The sequence below is a fragment of the Hyla sarda genome, chromosome 1 (genome assembly GCF_029499605.1).
Source record: "Hyla sarda isolate aHylSar1 chromosome 1, aHylSar1.hap1, whole genome shotgun sequence".
NCBI lineage: Eukaryota > Metazoa > Chordata > Amphibia > Anura > Hylidae > Hyla > Hyla sarda.
The window spans coordinates 480,326,127-480,346,304 of record NC_079189.1 but is presented as its reverse complement, the minus strand read 5'-3'; the positions used below and the strand labels follow the sequence as shown (position 1 = coordinate 480,346,304).

The window sequence follows — 20,178 nt, the reverse complement described above, 5'->3', positions numbered from 1 at the left end:
ACTATGTTAAAGGGGCACTCCACTGGAATTTTTTTTTAAATCAACTGGTGCTAGAAAGTTAAATTGCTATATAAAAATCTTAATCCATCCAGTACTTATCAGCAGCTGTATGTTCCAGAGGAAGTTATTTTCTTTTTGAATGTCCTTTCTGTCTGACCACAGTGCTCTCTGCTGACCCCTCTGTCCATTTTAGGAATTGTCCAGAGTAGGAGCAAATTCCTATAGCAAACCTCTCCTGCTCCGGACAGTTCCTAAAATGGACAGAGGTGTCAGCAGAGAGCACCGTGGTCAGACAGAAAGGAAATTCAAAAAGAAAAAACTTCCTGTGGAACAAACAGCAGCTAATAAGTACTGGAAAGTTATTTACAAATCTGTTTAACTTTCTGGCACCAGTTGATTTAAATTTTTTTTTTCCAGGGGAGTACCCCTTTAATGACTCATGCCCACTGGCACGCAGCCTGTGCAACAATTCTTCAAGGGTGTCATTGTTGGTTATTTTTGTTAAAAAATCCTGTAGATGCTGGCATTTTCACAGTGTTTGACTTCTTTATGGTGTAACATAATAACCTTATAGTACCGGGGCCCAATACATCACACTTCCACTGGTATACCCATCACTGCTCCACATGAATTGTATTGTTTACTGTTTACAGAGGCAGCATGTGAACACATTGGCCCTCATTTACTAACATGTTTCTCACTCTTTTTGTCGGGTTTTGCTCCTAAATTCTGTCGCACGGAACGTGTGACAGAATGGCCCTCATTTACTATTGCAAACCCGACATGTTTTGTCGGGTTGTGCACCATATTCTGTCGCATTGCACCAGAAATTCTGTCTGCAACAGAATTTGTGCCAGATTTTGCGCCAGAATTGAAAAAACCCGACTAACTCTCCATTTTGCTAAGAAAACCCAAAAAGGGGCGTGGTCGCCGGGGAAAGGGGGCGTGTCGTCCAAAAAGGGGCGTGTTCCCAACATTTTCACAAAAACCCAACATATTTACTAAGGCTTCCACATAAAATGTGGTGGATTTCAGCTGAGGAAAACCCGACAGATCAGAGCATGTGTAAAAAAAAGCAAAGTGTAGGGAAAGTGGAGAATGTAGGGAAATCTTAGTAAATACTAAGATGGAAAATAAATTGTAAGGAATTAAAACCCACAAAGAAACCTACACTCCACTCTTAGTAAATCAGGGCCAATGTGCGCTAGAAAAAACCCAACGGAATCTGAATCACTCTGAGTGAAAAAAAAGAAAAAGGAAAAGGGGCGTGTTCCCTACATTTCATCCAAAATCACTCGTCTTTTCTGAAGACCACTCCGAAAATCATGTGAATTTTCTTGAAAGAAATCCCTACACTTTAAAGCATGTATAAAGTTTCGGAAAGTGGAGTAAATTCTTTGGCTGTTTGCTCCTTTGCCTGCCTCGGACAGAGGTGTCTGGTTAATTTATATATATATATATATATATATATATATATATATATATATATATATATTTATAGACTATTTTATTACATTTATTAATCTCTCTCTCTCTCTCTCTCTCTCTATATATATATATATATATATATATTTATAGTTATATATTTATATACATAAATATTTTCAAATTATTATTTTTTTCTTTTCCCGGATTTCATTAAAAAAGTCTATCGCACTGCGACAGAATTTCCATTGCGATAGATTAATGCATGCGCCAGTTTTAATGTGCAACAGTATTAACCCTGCGACAGATTTTACCATGCGACAGATGAACCCTGCGACAGAAATTAATGTGCGACAGATCTTTTACCTGCGACTAAAAAATTGTGAAAAGTTCGACAGATCAGTAAATACCAAGAGAAAAAAAGGTCGGAAAAGCAAAATTCAAACACAGACCGACACTCCACTCTTAGTAAATGCGGGCCCATGTGTAAAAAGGGGGCTTGAGCCCCTGCTCTTTTTAGTTTAATTATGTATATTGCCCCAGCATCGAGGCAAAGAAGTACCCTTTTTTCACTTGAGCCTCTGCCCTCAAAAAAATCTGTGCACATCCTTGTACATCCTTGTTTGTATTTTCCAAACTTTTTAAAATTATTTAAACTCACCAACACCTCCACTGCTGCCAGTGCCTGCTCCATCTACTCCTGTTCCTCCTATAATGGGAGGAAATCCATTTCCACCAGGCACAGGAATATATCCATTTCCAGGGCCAAACCCATTGGGGCCAAATCCCCCTGGACCTCCAGGTCTTGGTCCCCCAAATGGAGCGCCATCAATGCAGATCCTTCGGTAGTCATCTGGGGAAGGAAATAATAAGTATATTGTTTTTTAATTTTTGGAACAGTCCTAGGTATAAGCAGATCTAGTTCTTTAAATTTATGGTTATACATTTAAATTATTTACTTGAATGAAGCTGACTTACCAGAGCCTCTGACTGGACACAACTCTGGTATGGATCCCAATGCAAAGCAACGACCAGATTCACAACAACACTGCATTTTTGTAAATCTGCCTGTTAACTCCTGAGCACAATGTCCATTCACAAGGCTGGAGAAGCATGTACCAGATCTCTGATCTATGCAAAAAATAACAATGCATTAGATTTTTCATTTAGTTTAAAAGCAAAAAGATATGAATGTGTATAGTGGTGTGTTTACTAGTCACGCATTTTTTCTGTGCATATTACTACTGATGATTTGTAAAGGCTATATGAACAACACACAATACACCGAGAAGCTAGTGTACTTGAAACCACAAATAAAATAAGCTGCAAAAATGTTCAACTAGATATAAAACACCAATTCTCACATCATAATTTTCTTACCATTAAGCTGCATAAACAACTTATCCTGGACTTTCTTACTTTATTGGATTTAAACAGAGACTAGGAATCTTAAAGGGGTACTCCACTGCCTCAGCGTTCGGAACATTTTGTTCCAAATGCTAAGTTCGGGTGCTGGGGCTCGTGGCGTCACGGCCACGCTCCATCCCATAGGCTTACATTGAGGGGTATGGCTTGAAATCACAAGGGGACGTGGCCGTGATGTCACGAGCCCGGCGCCCGAACTCAGCAGTCGGAACAAAATGTTCCGAACGTTGAGGCAGTGGAGTACCACTTTAATGGTAATACTCATGCCATGCTCAAACCATGCTGTTTTCAATATGCCTTTTGGATGTGTCATTATTAGCTACACAAAGGAAGATACTGTATTGAAAGGGGAATAAATAGTTTTTTTTTACTTTCTACATCACTGCCTTTTAGGATCCACACTTGGCTTTAGTAAAAACAGGTAAAGGCATTTACCCATAAGGCTAAGTTTCCACTTGGTTTTCTTTCTGGCAGTTTTTGGAGATCTGCCACTGCAGGTTTTGAGCCAAAGCCAGAAGTGTATTCAAAAGGAATAGGACATATAAAGGAAGAACTTCTACTTTTCCTCCCTTATGTCTCCACTTCTGACTTTGGCTCAAAAACTGCAGTGGCAGTTTTCCAAAATCTGCCAGAAAAAAAAACAAGAGGAAACTTAGCCTAAAAGTAATTTATGACATGCCAATAGAACATGCTATAAAACTTAAACTGATGCAGTACAGATTATATTTAGTGTAGACGTATTGGCTTTAAGTCAGCAAATATGGAAATTGACACCAATTGTACTTTTTAAAAGTCCATTCTCCTCCTCTCTGTGGTCAAAATCATATGGATCATATGTTCTGTATTCTCAATCTTTTATTGACTTTGATTAACGTTTTTAATATATGTATAGTTATTTGAGTGCAATTTTTCTGATGCAGAGAAATCTTTTGGAAGAATGAGTCTCCATATGCACTTGCTTTCATTTTGTTAACAATGTTTTATTTCCTGTAATGGTAATTTAATCCTTTTTGGACAACCCATTTTTGCATTTTCTTTTTTTTCTCCTCCCCTTCCTAGAGGCATAACTCTTATTTTTTCATCCACAGAGCCATATGAGGACGGACTTTTTATCTGCAATCAAATGTACTTTGTAATGACACTTTTCATTTTACCATAAAATGTATGGCACAATGAAAAATGGCTACTTGTATGCCCTGCCAGAAGGCAGATCCCTGAGAGGGGTAAAGAGCAGGCAAGGGGACCTCCATCCTCCATCTTCACTCATAGGACCCCCACAATCTTGCTGCGCAACTGCTCTAAATGCCGTGATCAGTATTGATCATGACATCTAAAGGTTTAGTGATGGTCATCAGTGAGTTCCCAGCTAAGCTGGGACCTCCTGTACATAAAGAGAGCTTCATGTTCATGATGTAAATGTTCATCATGGTGCACTACGTACTAGGACACCATTATTCAAGTTTATATTATGGGTCCTCTAGGGGTTACCTAAATTTTTATGTTATGCAGCAGTCTGTTTTCATCTCCAGAGTTGTATCCTTTAAAAAAAAAACAACTTTAAGTAAAAACTATTGTTGGAGTGTTTGCTATATGATTTCTTACAAATCACTCACTCTGGTGTACTGGTATCCTGTTATTCATAGACAAGGCTTCAATAGTAATATCCAGATAGTCTTTACATTATAATTTTTTCTCTTTTATTTCCATTCCTGCTTTTAGCTAAAAATATTAAGCAAACTCCTAAGACTGTCCAAAATACTACATGTGAACTCAGTGCGATATACTACAAATGCTTAGACTACTGGATCTACTATAGAAAACAGCTGAACCCCTTTGCCTGATCCAGCAAACAGGAACCAGTGGAAGAAAGACTGTGGACTTCTGAATATTGCTTGTAATTACAGCATGTTCGAAAACTAAGCACCATGTATTTCTATAACATGGCCTTCTTATATCTAAATGTGTATATGGCATTTGATTTGGACTGAAAATATTATTTCCAAGAAGCCAGGATTACATTTTTTACATACTTATTTATAAATTTATATTAAATGAGATTAAAAAAAAAATCACATCAATTTCTGAACCCACTTGGGATTGATATCTCTATGTCAGCACACAGTAAAATGTCCTGGTGTTTAAGATCTCCATCTGTCAGCACCTGGATACTTGCAACAATGCTTACTCTTAATCTTTAGCATCTGAAGCTTTACATATTAAAAAATCTTTCTGGTTGGCTTCCAAGCCAACCCTATTACAGGAGACAGCGTTCAACAAAGTGGTGTGTAAAAGTAGCTCCCAGCCAAACAGATACAACCGCAGCTGAAAACTAATGCTCCTAGGTCTTGTTTTTAGATCTCATCTTAGTTGGTTCTAAAAAAATATTAAGGTTCTTGTTCTTTTATAATGTTTCTTAAATTTGTTTATATTCATTTAATGCATTTGTATATTGGATAAATCTTGGTGACTAAGAGTTTTTGTGTATGAATAACCTCAATTGACCTGAAAAGTGATGAAGCCCAGAGGAACAATGTAAGGTTTATCTAAGGACAAAGTAGATAAAATCATGTCTATTTATAAGTCTATACACAGTAAGTGTGTTAAGACATATTTAACACTTTCAAATTTTATATAACTTTTATTGATTACTTGGTCGATCATGTGTTCAAGTTATTTTTTTTATATTCAAATACTAAGGATATTTAGTAACAGAGAGAATTGGAAGTATGGCACTCATTCACGTCAGATGGAAATATGATAACATTTTATTTCATGATCTACATGATGTATATAACGCGGGAAGGAGTGAAAAAACAACGAAGCTCCTCAGAACTTTTGGATGTGGTGGCCTGTATCATGATCCACTTGGTCACGCTTGACCCACGAGCTCTGCAGAGCTCGGGTATGTTTTTTCTCCTATGCGCTTTGTACACATCATGTGGATCATGAAATAAAGTGTTATCATATTTGCATCTGAACTTGGTGAGTGCCATACTTCCAATTTTTTCTGCTACTACATTGAATGCACCCCCGAGACAACGCACAACCACATCTCTTCCTAATACATCACTACATAAATTACTATTATTACGGAGCAGTTCCATGGCTACAACTTTCTATTCACTTAGGATATTAAATCTCAGTGAATTAGGAAACAGTTGACATTGAAATGAATGCAAATTATTCAGTGCACAGAAAACAACACATTACAACATATGATTAAATACAATTATATGAACCCTTCAGAAGCATAAACAGGATTCTGAAAATTAATTTTATAGAAATTATAGAACATCTTTTGCTAATTATAATAACTTAATATTCCTATAAACTTACTGGTCATTGGATAATGTAGCATTAAATTGTTAATAGAGTATTCTGTATTTTATTTATTTAGATTTCAATTTTTATTTTCAACTTATTGTTATACATTTCTTAAATTAGAGCAGTAGTCCCTTAAACAAAAATCATATATGTAGACTTAACATGACATCAATCATGTGATCCCTAAAAACATGTAATTTGACACTTGTTACTATATTCAGTCAGAACTGTCCATGTAGCTAAGGCTGCATTCAATGTATCCGGTTTTGTTGTCAGACCGAAACCGCAGAAGACCACGGTTTTCAGTACAGCAACAACAACGGATACGGTCCAAAAATTTGCCGACCAGAATCACTCTGTCCGGCTTATTCAAATGAATGGGGTTGCACAGTGCTGTATCCCCAAAACGTGATGTGAATGCAGCCTAAAATGTGAATAGTAATTTATTGAGGAGCAGACCTTAGTAAAAGGGTTAGAACAATGCAAAACAACATTCATTGCCTATCTACGGAGATAAATACTTTATATGATGAATATGAAAACTGTATGATCGCTGGGGATCTGACTGCTTGGATCCCCATGGATCATGAGAATGGCAGTCCCAAGCCCCCATGAAGGCTGAAACAATTTAGTCCTGTTTGATTAGCCCATGATGCATACTGTATGTTGAGCCAGCACATGTATGTCACTTAACCATGTTGCTAACTGAATTCCTTTGGGTCAAAAGACATGTGGGGAGACATATAACTGATAACATGTGTAGTCCTATCGAGAACTTATCTATGGGCTTCACCATTCTACTGTGCACACATATGGACAGGATTCTAATTACATGTATGTTAGAAATTAGTTTTTCTAAAAAACAAACAAAAAAATTATTAAAACCACTTTACAGATTCACTAGTAAACTGGTAGCTTTACATGTGTAGCCTCTTAAAAAGCATGCTAAACATTACATGAAATTGCATTAAAAATTAATCTAACAAATTTTCTCATGTTTTTCAAACAAATGCAGATTTTTCTTACCGATACATTGCAAGCCATCAACAGATGTAAGATATCCACGTGGACAAATACAATAATAGCTACCAATTGTGTTGGAACATTCTCCTCCATTACAAATTCCAGGAATAGTGCTGCATTCATCAATATCTGTTGGTTTACATAAAACATTGAAAATTGCATTTAGAAATTTTTAAAACTTGAAGCATTTTTAAAATAAAGGCAAATTCTACATCTAAAACTTAAGAGAGAAACAAACATATGTAAAAACCACAATATTGTAAAAAAAAATCAGAGCTTAACCCATATAATCAATAAGATCCTCTGAGATAGGGTCTTGTCGATCCTTCACGACATTAGTAAGTGGTGCACATTTTTTTTAAACTTATATATTTTATTTGAATTTGTATTAAACGAATTTGTAAAATAATTTTATGTTGTGCTGAAATTGGCTCAGTCTAAAATATTGTGGATACATTATTTGTAGTTTGGGAACTACAGGATATGCATGTTCTAGTAAGAGGCTATCCAATCTTCCAAATAAAAACATTCTTTGAAATACAATCTGGATTGTGGGATGCAAAGTCAAACACTTGAAATAAAACTAATAGCTGTAAATTCCAAAATCTTGCAATGTCCAGGAATTCCTAAACCTTTCCATGAACTGACCACATTAAGAGCAGAAATATAATGTGTTGAAGGAAATGCCTTTTTAGTTAATCCTGTGGAACTCAAATACTCAGCAAATGTTACAATATTCCCAGCCCTGTACTACATATATCTAACAATATCAAGGCCTTTTACAAGGAATCATACACGTCATGAGGCCGGAAAGGCAGGTTTTCCTGTAATTCTAAAGGATAACATTTGAATGAGAAAATTTGTGTCTGGTTATATTTGTATCCTACATATGCTATATGACATGATACTAGTGATACTACATACTAAAATCTTTATTTTCTTCAGTATAGTTTAATGGGAATCTGTCAGCACCCAGGAAATCTCGTCTACCATGCTATCCACCCACCCATTGCAACTTAGCCACCCTCCCCTGGAGACCATGTGACTTAGGGCATAAGAAAGGCGGGAAAGGTCAGAGACAGGGTAAAAAAATACACCTTCTATAGAGGTACATTTAATATTTTTTTGTCTTCGGAAAGTGAGTTTTGAAGTAATTTTTTTTGCATTGGTTTTGCTTATGTGCAACACATTTATCATACTATGAAAGAGGATTGATACATTTGACACATATAAGCAAAAAACAATAAATCACTTCAGAACACCTCTTTGTATGATTCCTCCTCTCCTCTGTGACTTTTCTGCACAAAAGTTGCAGTTGTGACTTTTTGTACAGAATTTTAGAAGTGTTCTACAAAGGCATTTTTGTAAGCCAGGTCTGACCTGGCTTTGACTTGCAACATTTTGGAAAGGTTTGCAACTTTTTTATGCTCAAAAGTACCAAACCTTAGCATACAAGTAGCACCCATGGTAAAATCTCCCCCCAATCCACCATCAAACTGGTTGCAGACGAAAGGTTTCCACAGATGTGGAACCTGTGCAGGGTGCAAAATAACCAATTTCCCAAAAAAAAAAAAAACAGAAATATCCAATGATTTTATATATAAAATTAAAGAACATCTAACATGCAAAGGGGTCTAATAGCAAAGGGGTAATTAATCTAGTGCAATTTAAATGCGGTAAGCAATATATTGGTCGCACCAAACGGCACTTTAGGATACGCATTTCCAAACACATATATAACATTAGGAAAGGTTGTAAAGCACACCCCTATCCCTTCATTTTAATGAATTTCATGCAAATGATCCATCAGAGTTAATTTTTATAACTTCGCTTTTCTCTAGGGCCCACACAAGACACATGGGGGTAACATGCAGTCTTTGTAGAAATCAAAGGTCAAAATGGTGGGGGATTGGATAAAGTAAATTTTTCCATCTAATAGAAGACTTGTGTCTATTTATGGGGTCCCCTACATGCTGGGTAGTTTCCCCAACGTATAGGAGACCGCACGGACACTTAATCACATAGATGGCATTTTTTGTATCACAAGTGCTAAAATGTTGCCATTCAATTTTCTCTCCTGTATGGGGATGTGACAGGGTATCTCCTTTAATTACATTACTGCACTGTGTGCAGTGTAGGCACGCAAATGTGCCCTTACGCTGGGTTCTGAGGACAGATTGTTTAGCTTCGGATTTTTGTGATCCTACATCCACATGGACTAACTTGTCCCTCAAATTTGGAGCCCTCTTGTTGCAAATTAATGATGGGTTTACAAATTCCCGAATGTTGGGGTACGAGCCTGATAGTATTTGCCAATGCTTCCTGACTATAGTGTCTATTTTATGAACTGATGGGTGGTATTTTCTTACAAAAGGTATTCTAGGGGGTTTATCCTCTGTCCTTTCTCTTGGTATTGGACCTCTTGCCTCCTCTAGAATACGCTCTGGATAACCTGTAAGGTGGAATTTATCCTCCAACTCCAACAACCTGTTCTGTCTTACCTCTGGGTCTGTAACTATACGTTGCACCCGCTGTCTCTGGGCCCTGGGGATAGATCTTTTCACCGCCATCGGATGTGCACTACTGTAGTGTAACAGACTGTTCCGGTCAGTTTCTTTCCGGAACAGATCTGTTTTAACACCTCCTTTCCCATTTTTTTGCACCATAGTGTCCAAGAAGCTCACCTGGGTCTGATCACAGACTAGGGTGAATTTCAGTTCCGTCCGTACTCCATTAAGATGTTCCATGAATTCTAGGAGTAGTGAATGTGGCCCCTCCCATACGCAAAATACATCGTCGATGAACCTCTTCCAAATTTTGATGTACCGCTGGAAGAGGTGATGTGGGTACACTTGTGTCTCCTCGAAGTATGCCATGTATGCATTTGCATATGGGGGGGGGGCACATTCGCCCCCATTGCAGATCCCTGTTTCTGCAGATAAAAACTGTCCTCATAGAGAAAATAATTCTCTTCCAGCACAATGCGCAATAATTGCAGAAAAAACTTTTTCTGTTCCTCAGTATAATCACTTGTGTTTAATAGCCATTCTGTGGCTTCAAGTCCCTTTGTGTGGACTATTGACGTGTACAATCTGCACATGTCAATAGATATGAGCTATGTTTCATTGGTGACATCACAAATTTCTGATATTTCTTGCAAGAAAGCTGTAGTATCCAGTAAGAAGGCCCTTGTGTTTTTTGTTAATGGGAGCGGGGCCCCCTGAGTCACCGCAAGGTACCTTGGACTTGGAACGGTTTAAATTACGAATAAAGAGTAATTTTAAACCTCCCAAAAATCAGCATTCAGTTGAGACATATGCATTATTGGTTAAACAAGAGGTGGACCAGACAGTGAAACATTTAAAACAGGGTAACCATGAGATGTACTCTAACCTCACCACCAGCGAGAAAACAGCAATTCAGACATTGATGAGAGACAAAAACATCACAATAAAACCCGCCGATAAAGGGGGCCCGCTGGTGGTGATGGATACAGTACAATATAAAAGGGAGATCGTGCGTCAATTATCTGATTCAGTCACCTATCAGAAATTGAATGGTGATCCACTGCCCCGTATTAGATGGAGAATTGATGACTTTTTAAGACAGTTTCTAGAGAATGAGATAATTACGGTACTAAGAAATTGTACAACTACCTGTCAAAAGAGTCACCGATTACTCCGGTATTTTATACGGTACCGAAGATCCATAAGGACCCACTGAATACACTGGGGAGACCCATAGTAGCCTCGGTGGAATCAGTGTTGTCTCCCTTAAGTATTTTGTTGGAAAGAGCATTAACCCCATTAACAAAAAACACAAGGGCCTTCTTACTGGATACTACAGCTTTCTTGCAAGAAATATCAGAAATTTTTGATGTCACCAATGAAACATGGTTCATATCTATTGACGTGTGCAGTTTGTGCACATCAATAGTCCACACAAAGGGACTTGAAGCCACAGAATGGCTATTAAACGCAAGTGATTATACTGAGGAACAGAAAAAGTTTTTTCTGCAATTATTGCGCATTGTGCTGGAAGAGAGTTATTTTCTCTATGAGGACAGTTTTTATCTGCAGAAACAGGGATCGGCAATGGGGGCGAATGTGGCCCCCCATACGCAAATGCATACATGGCATACTTCGAGGAGACACAATTGTACCCACGTCACCTCTTCCAGTGGTACATCAAAATTTGGAAGAGGTTCATCGACGATGTATTTTGTGTATGGGAGGGGCCTCATTCACTACTCCTAGAATTCATGGAACATCTTAATGGAGTACGGACGGAACTAAAATTCACCCTAGTCTGTGATCAGACCCAGGTGAGCTTCTTGGACACTATGGTGAAAAAAAAATGGGAAAGGAGGTCTTAAAACAGATCCGTTCTGGAAAGAAACTGACCGGAACAGTCTGTTACACTACAGTAGTGCACATCCGATGGCGGTGAAAAGATATATCCCCAGGGCCCAGAGACAGAGGGTGCAACGTATAGTTACACACCAAGAGGTAAGACAGAACAGGTTGTCGGAGTTGGAGGATAAATTCTGCCTTAGAGTTTATCCAGAGCGTATTCTAGAGGAGGCAAGAGGTCCAATACAAAGAGAAAGGACAGAGGATAAAGCCCCTAGAATACCTTTTGTAAGACAATACCACCCATCAGTTCATAAAATAGACACTATAGTCAGGAAGCATTGGCAAATACTATCAGGCTTGTACCCCAATATTCGGGAATTTGTGAACCCACAATTAATTTGCAACAAGAGGGCTCCAAATTTGAGGGACAAGTAAGTCCATGCGGATGTGGGATCACAAAAATCCCTCAGAACCCAGCGTAAGGGCACATTTGTATAATGAAAGGAGACACACTGTAACATCCCCATACAGGAAAGAAAATTAAATTGCGACATTTTAGCACTTGTGATACAAAAAATGCCATCTATGTGATTAAGAGTCCGTGCGGTCTCCTATACGTTGGGGAGACTACCCAGCGTGTAGGGGACCGCATAAATAGACACAAGTCTTCTATTAGATAGAAAAATTTACTTTATCCAATCCCCCACCATTTTGAGAAAAGGGGCCATAATGTGTAACAGTTACGCTTTCAAGTAATTGATCAGGTATTCCGTCCCAGGAGAGGAGGGGATATTAATAATTTATTGCATAGAAAAGAGGCCTTCTGGATTCACAGACTGTCCACCCTTGTACCCAGAGGCCTTAATAGGGACTATGAGTTGTCATCTATTTTATAAGAATTAATATCTGGATGTCATTTTATTATATTTTAATATATTTTTGTATCTTTATTTCTAGAAACATTAATGAAAGGAGGCTAAAGGACAAGCATTGATAAGATTAGTATATTTAGCCTTTAACATGTTAAGGTATCCATATATTTTTATGTTGACACAGTAACACATTGTGGACTCTATGATTTATATATATATGTATGTATATATGTAAACAATGTTTTGATATCTATGACAACCTGATAACCAGAAGTAGGAGGGGCTTCAGTGTATAAGTACTGATGAGAGTATTGTGATCTATGTCAGTCTGAGCAAGGCTCTGGCTGAAACGCGTCATATGTTGTATATCACCTTGTGTTAGTAAACACACTTTCACCAAGCAGATAACAGGGAGCGCCGGGATTTTCTTCCAATCTAACATGCAGTCTTTGGGCTGCAAGGAATAATTACAGCTTCTTAGACATTTGTAATAAATGTCTGATATTGTTTAAAGATATTCCAGTGGAATGTGTAAGCCAATGCAAACCCATAAACTGTCTGGCAGAAAACTATGGGGGGAATATGTTAAGCTTCTCTATGCCTTTTTCTCTTAGTGGGCAGGGCTTGATATAGATGGTTCATGTCTTTCTGCCAATGGGGTTACTCAGGAATAGAAAAACAGAGTTGATTTCTTCAAAAAAAAAACAGCATCATGTCTGTCCTCAGATTCTGTATGGTATTACAACTCAGTTACATTGAAGTGAATGGAGATACGTTGTGATAACTTCTACTGGCAGATGCAACGTACTTGGATTAGAAGAATCAGCTGATCTAGCACACATTAAAAGCTTACTTTTCTTATGCAATGTTTAAATGCTGTGCATCAAATTCACAAATAAAGCCCCTGGAGACATTTCAAACACATGTGCTCCATAGCATTTTTTTTTTTTCGCCAATATATCTGTGTATACCGGCAATGCATTAGAGACACATAATGTGCATGGGACCTTCAAAGACCATTACATCCAATCACAAATGACATGACTTTGTATGGTTAAAAATTGTGTTTCTGAAATGTGAGTGAAAACCAGTCCATGGGAAGAACCCAACTGAAAATGTGAATAGCTTAACATGTCCATGTGTATTGTTTGGTGGACACAATGAATCCCATGGCCCCATTACAGTAAAGAAGCAGTGCAATGAATGTGGGGTCTCCACCCAATTATTTTCAAATAGCTTGTAAAGGGAATAATTAATTTTTAGTGAACAACCTTTTTATGACAATGGTGATTGAGTTGTTAATTATAAGAAAAATTGGAGCCCTGTGGGCACCAATTAGAAGAGGTTAAGCTACTTGGATAATTTGTGTCAACATTTCCCATTGACATTCTCAAATAATTATGAGAAATCTTGAAAAGTCCAAAAACACAATAACACGTCTTTATTTTTCATATGCATGTTCCAGACTGCTTATTTGTGTCATGCCAAGAATGATCTGGAACAGCTGAGTGATTTTCATATTAATTGGAGATTACATTAGTAGAGAAAAATACTCCTTTTGGCCTCTGCTGTCAGTTAGTACGTCATGTCTGGGAAGCGGTGAAAAAGACAAGACACAGTTGTCATTGCTTCTTTCTTGTTTGGAGCAGAAGGCTGGATTGTTTATACATATAAGAAGGAAAACTGTAACTTAATCCCATACATTAATGTGGGGTATCCATACTTTTAACATTACATAGATTTGCACGGACTTTTTGCTATGGAACAAATATACAGATGTAGCAACGGCCAGCACAGTACATCTATCTCAGAACCTTAAATAGTGATACAGGAAAAGAAAAAAAGAACAAAATTTTTTTTCAAAAACAGCACCACCCCTCAAGTTGTGTTTGTATGTGGTACATGTTGCTGTGTGTGGTATTGCAACTTATCTCCATTCAATGAAACAGAGGGGCAATACCACACACAACCTGAGTACAGGTGTGGTGCAGTTTCTCATGAAATCTGCTGTCTTTCTAATTCTGGATAACCAATTTACGCTTTTAGCATAACAAGCTTTATAAGAAGCTGGAACATTGTCCATACATCCTTGAGAAGTTTCCATTGTGTCCTATGCTATTAGAGTAGGTTGCTATGGAGAGAAGAGGAGGGGCCGTAAGCTAGGTGTGCTTTATGATTATTGCAGCCATCTTGACTGAGCTGTTGGCCTGGTCTTTTAACAGCAGTTCAGAGATACTTAACTCCTTAAGGACCCAGCCCATTTTCACCTTAAGACCCGGCCATTTTTTGCACATCTGACCACTGTCACTTTAAGCATAAATAACTCTGGGATGCTTTTACCATTCATTCTGATTCCGAGAAAAATATTTTGTGACGTATTCTACTTTATGGTAGTGGTAAAATAATGCTTGCATTATTTCTTGGTGAAAAATTCAAAAATTTTATGAAAAAATTGAAAAGTTTGCATTTTTAACTTTGAAGCTGTATGCTTATAAGGAAAATGGATATTCCAAATAAATTATATATAAATTTGCATATACAACATGTCTACTTTATGTTTTCATCATAATGTTGACATGTTTTTACTTTTGGAAGACATCAGAGGGCTTCAAAGTTCAGCAGCAATTTTCAAATTTTTCACAAAATTTTCTAAATCTAAATTTTTCAGGGACCAGTTCAGTTTTGAAGTGGATTTGAAGGGCATTCTTATTAGAAATACCCCATACACCCCAATTACCCCATTATAAAAACTGCACCCCTCAAAGTATTCAAAATGACATTCAAAAAGTTTATTAACCCTTTAGGTGTTTCACAGGAATAGCAGCAAATTGAAGGAGAAAATTCAAAATCTTGATTTTTTTCTACACTAGCATGTTCTTGTAGACCCAGTTTTTAAATTTTTACAAGGGGTAAAAGGAGAGATATCTTCCTTAAATTTGTAACCCAATTTCTCTCGAGTAAGGAAATACCTTATATGTGTATGTCAAGGGCTCTGTGGGTGTACTAGAGGGCTCAGAAGGGAAGGAGTGACAGTGGGATTTTGGAGAGTAAGTTTTTCTGAAATGGTTTTTGGGGGGCATGTCACATTTAAGAAGCCCCTATGGTGCAGAACAGCAAAAAAAACACATGGCATACTATTTTGCAAACTACACCCCTCAAGGAACATAACAAGTGGTACAGTGAGCCTTAACACCCCACAGGTGTTTGAAGACTTTTCGTTAAAGTTGGATGTGTAAATTATAAAAAAATAAATAAAAAAAATCACTACAATGTTAGTTTTCCCCCAAATTTTAAATTTTTACAAGTGGTAATAGGAAAAATTGCCCCCCAAAATTAGTAACCCCATCTCTTCTGAGTATGGAAATACCCCATGTGTGGACATCAAGTGCTCTGCTGGCGCACTACAATGCTCAGAAAAAGAGTCACATTTGGATTTTGGAAAGCAAATTTTGCTGAAATGGTTTTCGAGAGGCATGTCACATTTAGTAAGCCCCTATGGTGCCAGAACAGCAAAAAAAAAAAAAAAAAAAACACATGGCATACTATTTTGGAAACTACACCCCTTAAGGAACAATGAGTACAGTGAGCCTTAGCACCCCACAGGTGTTTGACAAATTTCCGCTAAAGTTGGATGTGAAAATTAAAATTTTTATTTTTTTCACTAAAATGCTGGTGTTACTCCAAATTTTCATTTTCACAAGGGCCTATTTCTTCTGAGTATGGAAATACCCCAAATGTGGATGTAAAGTGCTCTGCAGGCGAACTACAATGCTCAGAAGAGAAGGAGTGCCATTGAACTTTTGGAAAGAGAATGTGATTGGAATAGAAGTGGGAGGCCATGTGCGTTTGCAATGCCCCCCGTGGTGCCAGAACAGTGGACCCCCCGACATGTGACCCCATTTTGGAAACTACACCCCTCACAGAATTTAATAAGGGGTGCAGTGAGCATTTACACCCCACTCACATTTAACAGATCTTTGGAACATTGGGCTGTGCAAATGAAAAATTTAATTTTTCATTTTCACGGACCACTGTTCCAAAAATCTGTCAGACACCAGTGGGGTGTAAAGGCTCACTGTACCCCTTATTAAATTCTGTGAGGGGTGAAGTTTCCAAAATGGGGGTCACATGTAGGGGGGGGCACTGTTCTGGCACTATGGGGGCTTTGTAAACACACATGGCCTTCAATTTCGGACACATTCTCTCTCCAAAATCCCAATGGCGCGCCTGCTCTTCTGAGCATTGTAGTGTGCCAGTAGAGCACTTTACATCCACATATGGGGTTACAAATTTTGGGGGGTTTCCTATTCTCCGTTGTGTAAATGAAAAATTTAGGGTAACACCAGTATTTTTGTGAAAACATTCGTTTTTTCATTTTCACATCCAGCTTTAACGAAAATTTGTCAAACACCTGTGGAGTGTTAAGGCTCACTATAACCCTTGTTACATTCTGTGAGGGGTGTAGTTTCCAAAATGGGGTCACATGTGGGTATTTATTGTTTTGCGTTTATGTCAGAACCACTGTAAAATCAGCCACCCCTGTACAAATCACCAATTTAGACCTCAAATGTACATGGTGCACTCTCACTCCTAAGCCTTGTGCGCCCGCAGAGCACTTTACACCCACATATGGGATATTTCCATACTCAGGAGAAATTGCGTTACAAATTTTGGGGGTCTTTTTTTCCTTCTACAGCTTGTGAAAATTAAAAGTATGGGGCAACACCAGCATGTTAGTGTAAAAAATTTAAAAATGAAAAAAAGCCCCCCAAAATTTGTAACACAATTTCTCATATGTGGCACTGAACTATTTCCTTGAAAAACGACAGGGCTCCAAAGAGAGAGAGAGAGCGCCATGCGCATTCGAGGCCTATTTGGGGGATTTGCATCTGCCACCAAAATACCCTACAGCAGCGTTTCCCAAACAGGGTGTCTCCAGCTGTTGCAAAACTCCCAGCATGCCTTGACAGTCAGTGGTTGTCCGGCAATACTGGGAGTTGTTGTTTTTCAACAGCTGGAGGCTCTGTTTTGGAAACAGCGCCGTACAAGACTTTTTTTTATGGGGGGGGGGGAGGGGACTGTGCAGGGGTATATATATATGTAGTGTTTTACTTATTTTGTGTAGTGTAGTGTTTTTAGGGTACATTCACACGGTCGAGTTAACATTGAGTTTCTCGCTGGGAGTTTGAGATCCGGCAGAAGATTTGCTGCATCTAGAACTTGCACCCTGTACATTCCCATGGGGGGGGGACAAACCTCCAGCTGTTGCAAAACTACAACTCCCAGCATGCACTGACAGACCATACATGCTGGGAGTTGTATTTTTCACACAGCTGGAGGCACACTGGTTGTGAAACACTGAGTTAAGACACAAACTCTTTCACAACCAATGTGTCTCCATTGACAGTCGAAGAGCATACTGAGAGTTGTAGTGTTGCAACAGCTGGAGGCACACTGCTACAACTCCCAGCATGCCCTTTGGTAGTCTGTGCATGTTGGGAGTGGTAGTTATGCAACAGCTGGAGGCACACTTTTTCATAGAAAAAATGTGCCTCCAGCCGTTGCATAATTACAACCCTCAGCATGCACAGACTACCAAAGGACATGCTGGGAGTTGAAGTTGGAACTCCAGCTGCTGCAAAACTACAACTCCCAGCATGCCCTTTGGCTGTGCATGCTGAGAGTTGTTGCTAAGCAACAGCAGGAGGTGAACAGGCCTCACCTCCTGCTGTATCCTACCGCCGGCTTCGCCGGGACCATCGCCGCTGCTGCCACTGCTCTGCCACTGGGACCGCCGCCGTCTCTCCTGAGGGAACCCCTGCTGGACCAGGGAAAGGTAGGAGACCCCCGCCGGCCCCGATCTCTGCCCCCATCGTCGCCCAGCAGGACAGTAATTGATCGGTCGTTCTGACCAATCAATCACATTATCGTAAGATGGCAACCGTGCCACCTCACTGCTACTGGGTAAGGGTGAAGGGGCTGTCTCGGATAGCCCCCTTCACCCTTTTTTTCTGGGTCACCAGAGACCCGATTGACCAGGAATCGTCGCAAATCGCCGGTCTGAATTGGTCTCAGGACCCCCCTGGTCATTTGCATTGCATGCCTGCTGATAGATATCAGCAGTCATCCCGGTCTGGTCCCCGCCCGGCACGTGTCGGGGACCGAAATTCCCACGGGCATACAGGGTCCCTGGGTCCTTAACTACCAGGGAGCGAGGGTGCACCCTTACGCCCTGGGTCCTTAACCCCTTAACGACAATGGACATAAATGTACGCCATGGTGCCGTGGTACTTAAAGCACCATGGCATACATTTACGCTCCGTCAGCAGCCAGGGACCTGCCGGTAATGGCGGACATCCGCGATCACACGGATGTCCACCATTAACCCCTCAGATGCCGTGATCAATACAGATCACAGCATCTGCGGCAGTGCGGTACTTTAAATGGATGATCGGATCGCCCGCAACGCTGCCGCAGGGATCAGATCATCCAGCATGGTGGCCAGAGGTCCCCTCACCTGCCTCTGCCGCTCTTCCGGGGTCTTCTGCTCTGGTCCGAGATCGAGCAGACCAGAGGAGAAGATCACTGATAACACTGATCCGTGCTATGCCCTATGCATAGCACTGAACAGTATTAGCAATCAAAGGATTGCTATAGATAGTAACCTTTGGGGACTATTAAAGTGTAAAAATGAAAGTAAAAAAAGTAAATAAATAAAAAAGTTAAAAAAATTGAAAAATCCCCTACCCCGATAAAAATGTAAAATGTCCTTTTTTCCCGTTTTACCCCCATAAAGTGTAAAAAAAATAATTAATACACATATTTGGTATTGCTGCGTGCATATATGCCCGAACTATTAAAATATAATGTTACTGATCCTGTACAGTGAAAGTCGTGAATGTAAGAAAAATAAATGCAAAATTGCTGCTTTTTTGTCACATTTTATTAAAAAAAATTATAAAAAAATGTATAAAAGTTTTATATACACAAATGTGGTACATAAAAGTACAGATCATGGCACAAAAAATGAGCCCCATACCGCCGCTTATATGGAAAAATGAAAAAGTTATAAGTCATCAAAATAGAAGGATTTTAAACATACTAATTTGGTTAAAAAGTTTGCGATTTTAATTAAGCGCAACAATAATAGAAAAGTATATAATCATGGGTATCATTTTAATCGTATTGACCACAAAATAAAGAATACATGTTATTTTTACTGTAAATTGTACGGCGTGAAAACAAAACCTTCCAAAATTTGCATAATTGCTGTTTTCTTTTTAATTTCCCCACAAAATAGTATTTTTTTGGTTGTGCCATACATCTTATGGTAAAATGAGGGATGTAACTATGCAGGACAACTGGTCCCTCAAAAAAACAAGCCCTCATATTAGTCTGTGAATGAAAGTATAAAAGAGTTACGATTTTTAGAACACGAGGAGGAAAAAACGAAAATGCAAAAATAAAATTGGCCTGGTCCTTAAGGTCAAAATGGGCTCTGTCCTTAAAGAGTTAAGGGGTTAACCCCTTAAGGGCGCAGGGTTTTTCCATTTTCATTTTTTCCTCAACACCTTCTAAAAATCATAACGCTTTCAATTTTGCACATAAAATTCCATATGATGGCTTATTTTTTGTGCCTCCAATTCTACTTTGCAGTGACATTAGTCATTTAAAAAAAAAATCCACGGCGAAGTGGAAAAAAAAATTATTGTGAGACTAAATTTTGTACATTTTGAGGGCTTCCGTTTCGACGC

General features: G+C 38.8%; 1 protein-coding gene across 1 annotated transcript in view; it reads right to left on the bottom strand.

Annotated features, from left to right (window-relative positions):
* The window catches only part of FBN2 (fibrillin 2), a 230,049-nt gene that overhangs the window by 124,498 nt on the left and 85,373 nt on the right, over positions 1 to 20,178 (bottom strand). Inside the window, exons 8-10 of the mRNA XM_056537296.1 lie at positions 7,201 to 7,326; positions 2,404 to 2,556; positions 2,087 to 2,278 (exon numbers count right to left, since the gene is read on the bottom strand). Coding sequence (XP_056393271.1) covers positions 2,087 to 2,278; positions 2,404 to 2,556; positions 7,201 to 7,326 — 471 coding nt within the window. The remainder of the gene's footprint in view (positions 1 to 2,086; positions 2,279 to 2,403; positions 2,557 to 7,200; positions 7,327 to 20,178) is intronic.